Source organism: Pterocles gutturalis, unplaced genomic scaffold, assembly GCF_000699245.1.
Source record: "Pterocles gutturalis isolate BGI_N339 unplaced genomic scaffold, ASM69924v1 scaffold33516, whole genome shotgun sequence".
NCBI lineage: Eukaryota > Metazoa > Chordata > Aves > Pterocliformes > Pteroclidae > Pterocles > Pterocles gutturalis.
This window is the reverse complement of record NW_010101675.1, coordinates 3,456-8,971: the sequence shown is the minus strand read 5'-3', so window position 1 is coordinate 8,971 and position 5,516 is coordinate 3,456. Positions and strand designations below refer to the sequence as shown.

The following is a 5,516-nucleotide window of genomic DNA, read 5'->3' as shown; positions in this document are numbered from 1 at the left end:
CCATGAATGGGAGCAGGGTACCTAAAGTCACTGCTTTGATATAACCAAATAAACCCATGGAGAACGGCACTATATGTCACACAAATGGCAGCTCTTCCTGTCCCTGGAGACACTTCTAATTGTTTATGGAGACAGGATTATTCATGGGCACCATCTGCAACCCCTGGAGGCAGTGTTATGTTAACCTTGCTAGGGGAATGGTTCAGGTGGATGAAGATGACACAATGAACTGCAGGACAAGGCCATTGCACAAGGAACACCACTTTCTTTCAGAAGTTCCCACCTTCTTCCATCCCCTCGAGATCAAAACGGTACAGCTGAGCACAGGATGACGTACACGTTGTCTCCCAAAGATGACTGTTCACTCAACTGAACAGTCCCAGAGCCCAGCGTGGTGGCTTGGATGAGAAGCTATTTGGCAGTAAGAGTCTAGAGGTCATTCCCCAACTCATAAAAAGCTCTCTGAAAAAAGGGGAAACCACAAGTGAGTGTTTTTATTAGAGAAAATATCTTCCTTCTCCTGGAGACTGGGATTAATTTTCCGTAACTTTGAGAACACCCTGAAGAAAGGTTAAAGTGACTTTGTTCACTTTTAAACACCAAAGACTTTTAAAGCAAAGACTGTCTTGACTAGTTTATACTAATAACGAAATAAATCAAAGTTGTATTAACAATCATTCACCAGTGCCTTCTTCCACAAAGTTTAACATCTGATGTTTCTACCCTGCAAATAATAAAGGTCCTGTTACCTTTTTTTGCTCAAAATCAACATCCTGCATATGCTGTGAAGGTTTCATTTCACAATCACTGAGCATCTCAGAAATAGCCATTATTCCTTTGAAATTCTCTTGCCTGGGAAATCCTTGTTCTGCTTTTCATTACATTGTTACATTTGCTATTGTTTTAGGTTAAAAAGAAGCACATTCTATTGCTAAATGATAATACTTGCACTTTTCTTGCCTCCAGCATTTCACAAACAATGTGCCCAGTAGTTCAGGTATCCCAGGCATGGCACATGGCTCAAAAGAAGGTATAGGATCTTGGTGGCCCATCCCTTTAGCTGTGGCCATAAGAAGCTCAACCAGCCAATTATGAGGCCATCTCAGGTCCTGGAGATCCCTCTGTGTAGCTGTGGTTTGGCAGTGCCATTACTAATGCATGTTGAGTGAGCCACACCACCAATTGCTGCACTCTCTCACCTGGATAAAGCATTCCCCAAGATTTTGGGCATCTTTCATCTGGTCCTCTTCATTCATCTGGGACCCAAGTCCCAACTCTGATGATGAGCTGCACAGCATAACGTTGGATTAGCAGCAATGACATGATGGACTTGGACTTTAGAGTCATCTAACTTGAAAGTAAAGCATCTGGTCCTTTCTACGTCTGTTCTTTGTCCAGTTCAAGGACTGACTTCCTTTATAAAGCAATTAAAGATGATGGGAACATGCTCAAACTAAATTCCCAGAAATGAAAAAAAGAAAAAAGCCATTTTGACAGAACTGGGAGGTTTCCCTGATTCCTCCAAAAATGTTATTGGGAAGGTTCCCCACGCGGAGTCTGCAATAAGGCCAATGGGACAAGAAGGGGAGAGAAAAATCTGCCTCCAAAATAATCTCAGGAGACCCTGTTATCTTCAAGATACAAGTACAGGGTAACAGCTTTCAGCTGGAAAGGCACTGTGAATAAAAAAACTGAGATGGAAATATTCTCTGAAAGCAGGTCTGTACCCAAATTTCTATGAAATAGGCAAAACTGCACAGTCTGCTATGGGTGGATTTGTTTAGATGACAGAGAAAGGGGGACAGGAGGAAGGCAGTTCCCAGCATGAATACAGGAAATTATAAAGGGAGATGTAAATATCTAGACCTGGAAGAATTACAACCCAACCAGCCATGGTTCCATAGCCCATCACAGACATAAACCCAGTACAAAGTTTCTGACTCAAGAATTTGCTTTCATTAGACCTTACTGATTAAAATTGATGAGCAGCCAAACATTATTTCTGGATCCCAGTGGGTCTGAAGAGGTTTTGGGTGAAATGGTGTGGTACCCATGCTACGTCATTCCCTGTTGGAGACTCCTTCACCCCCATCTTCCAGACAAGTGCAAAATGAGCCCCGTTAGTTGTACATTCCCTCCTCCGATGAACAGAATTGCAAAAACACTAGGAGTGCAACAGGTTTGAAGTTGTGGTGAGGGTTGTTCATATGAAGGATGGGAACCTCAGCTTCTCTTCCTAGATCTGACCTCTTTCATGGCTGGCTTTCTAAGGGGAAATCTTTTCTTGCTTTTCTCTCTTTCTTCCCCTACCCTCCCCCCCCTTTCTGCTTTGTCCAGAGTCCCTCTAAGAAAGCCAAATTCCCCTTGAACACGCTAAAAGTAGGCTTGCTGGAACATCTGCTCTCCATCTGTGGAGCCAGACATATCCCCAGGCAACACTATTAGCAGTGATGGATCTGGAAGGGAACATTAAGCACTGAAGAAGCATCTGCTAAGAAAGAGGAACCCAGCACAGAAATCTATCCGTGTTGTTTACTGAACCTCCTTGTCTCTGCCCATTGCTCGCAGTGGACAACAACTGTGTCCTCCAGAGCCCTGTTGGGGACTGCTGGGATCAGATACGCAGCCGTGGTGCCCACTGTGGGGACTGTAGTAAGCCGTTTTGGGGTGAACATTGCTTGTACGTAATGCTGGGAAATACAGTGATCTGATTTAAAAGAAATGTTGCAGAATGAACTCTGCATCGACAAGCCCAAGTTCAAGTCTCAGCTCTGGCACCGTGACTGTGGCCATTCTTTTCATCTCTTTGTTGGGATTCATCTGGAACAGAATCTGTCCGTTACCACGGGTTTTCATGATACCAATATTTTGTTGTTGGGTATGTCGGTATCATGACAAATGATTTACTTTGTACAAAATTAGTGCAAACTTCGTGCCCTAAGCTGACCAGAGGAGGATGGACACTTTCTCATTATTTAACCACACTTTGCCCTGTCAGGTATTCACCGTTGGTATTTTCCTTTGTCAAGCAGATTTACAGACAATGGGTTCCTTGTTCAATTTGCTCAACAAGAAGCAAAAAAGACAGTCCTACTGTTTCACACACTGCAACCTTCTCACATCTACTCTTTCCAAAAATCTTTCCTGCAACCTGTTTTTGATTGCATTAAACTTCCTGGAACAGGTAGAATTGCCCTAAGGCAAAATCCCAGGTTACCTAGAAGAGTTACTAATAGTCTATGGCCTGTCTTAAAATAAATCCCTCTATTCAGCAGGCAAAGCTTCTATACAACAAACTGCATCCTAAGTCATTGTTAGATAGAGGAGCTGATCATCCGTTTGGATCCATTGAAGGTCATTTTCTGCTCTTTAGCTCTTTACCCGAAGCTCTTGAGATCTGTGCTCTCAGCTGTCCTGTCAGGAAGCTGTCTGTGGCTCATAAACTTCACAGTGGGCATCTCTTGAAACTTCACACAGCAGCGTGACCTGAGTCTGTGCGTGAAGTCAAGCATTTGATTAAGTGTCTTGATAAAATTTCTTTATGACATGCTTCAGGAACAGCATTTAGGCTTTCTCTAATTTAAAACATGTTGGCATTTCATTCATTTAAGTCCTTAAAATATCACTTAAAATTACTTCTGAATGAATTTGAACATTGACTTAAGTATCGTGGAAATCAAAGGGACCGAATCACCTACTTATACTGTGCACTTGCTTTCAAGTTCTGGTGGTGCTTAACACCTTCTCCTCAAGGAGATGTGATGCTGGACACCTGCTACTCTCCCAGTTTCCAGCATTTCTCAAGATGTGACCCACCTGGTCCACCGTTCTAGGACTGCACCCATTGTGGTTTTTCCAGCTGCCGCTGTTTTCCAGTGCTTAGTATGGTCTGAGACAGAGCACTGAATGTCTGCATCACCCACAAAACATGTAATTTAAGTACGAATCAGAAAATGCAGTAACCAAATGAGGTGGAGTTGGCTTACTTAATATGAGGTATCACTGTGTTCCAATTTAACACAGCATCTTTATGACAGCCATTCCCTTGCTACAAGTGCAGAAGGTGCCACTAGCTTCTGCTGTCAAAGAGGGAAGAATCATATGTTTCTGACAGCATTATAATGGGGTTTTGTTTGTCCAGCCACAGGAGAATGTGAGGCTATTAACACTTTACCAAAAAGATAAAGGACTGCATTTTATTTCTACCTCCAACCACTCCTAACCAAACCCAACGACAACAACAACAAAATCCCTGTGTGAACCCAACTCTAAATAGCAAGTGGAGAGACTGAACTTGTGGAAGAACTCAATAACTGCTTCAATGGATTTTGCAGGAGAAAGTCAATAGAAAACTCATTCTCTCTTGTTACATTCATTCATATTGTTTTGTAGTCAGCAGCTAATAGAAAGAGAAGCACGTGTACTAATTAGTTTTGAGCAGAGAACAGGCTCATTCCCCTGCTGAGGAGCCATGAAGTATTTAAATCATGAGTCCCGCTCAGATTTGCAACTGGGGAAACTTTTGCAATAGTGTTCCTCAAGGACACAACCAGGACTCTCTGCCTCTGATACTTTTAGAGGTGAGGGGGGTGGGGGCTATTAATGCAACTAGAATCTCATTTTCCTGATAACCAGTTAAGTCTGAAGTTGTAAATATTTCCATCAGCTTGCTTCAAACCAGTACAGAAGATGGAGGAACTTTGTTACAGCTTCGAGCAGGAAGACTCCACTCCTGAATTTCTCTTCTGGGACCAGCCAGATCCCAACGCTCAGCTCCAGCTGGACAACCTCCTCCTGGACTGCTCCTCCCAGGTAGACCTGTTCTCCCCTTGGCCCTCCCCTGCTTGCCCACGGGGGGAGGCGACCGGCGGAGCGGTGGGGCAGGCGGGGGGTGCTGAACTGGACAGCTCCCCACTGCCATTGCGGGGACCCGCCACTCCACCACTGTCATCGCCCCCTGGCCCCCGCACCCAGCGACATGCCGCCAACATCCGCGAGAGGAAGAGGATGCTCAACATCAACTCAGCTTTTGATGAGCTCAGGTGCCACGTACCCACCTTCCCGTATGAGAAGCACCTCTCCAAAATTGACACGCTGCGGCTGGCCATTGCCTACATTGAGCTCCTTGGTGAGATCCTCCTCTCCGGATGCGATCCCAAATCCTGTGTGGAGCAGTGTCTGAAGAATGGTTTGCAAAGCCAACAGCAGGCAGCCTGGAATACAAGCGGTGAGTGAATGAAGGGGTGTATTTTCAGGGATCATCATTTTTGGATTATCAGTGGGAGTGAATTGGTCCAATTGGTTCTGAACATCTGCTTGTCACATTTAAATGGCTCTGACAACATACAACTCTTATCTTTAAAACCAAGTAGCTAAGTAATGTCTCAATTAAAAAAAAAAATCCAACCTTTTCTTCTAACTTAAAGGATCTTTTTTCTTAAAAGAAAAAAATAACAACTTGCTAAACTCATGGGAATGGTTCCTTTTACAAATAAGATTAAAGATTTTGTTTATTC

At 43.8% G+C, this 5,516-nt stretch overlaps 1 protein-coding gene across 1 annotated transcript; it reads left to right on the top strand.

Annotated features, from left to right (window-relative positions):
* Positions 1-4,689: 4,689 nt before the first annotated feature.
* LOC104469591 (fer3-like protein) lies at positions 4,690-5,227 on the top strand (the record flags this gene model as incomplete). Its single annotated transcript, XM_010084162.1, has 1 exon — positions 4,690-5,227. A coding segment is annotated over exon 1 (538 nt), but the record flags the coding sequence as incomplete, so codon positions are not given.
* Positions 5,228-5,516: the final 289 nt, after the last annotated feature.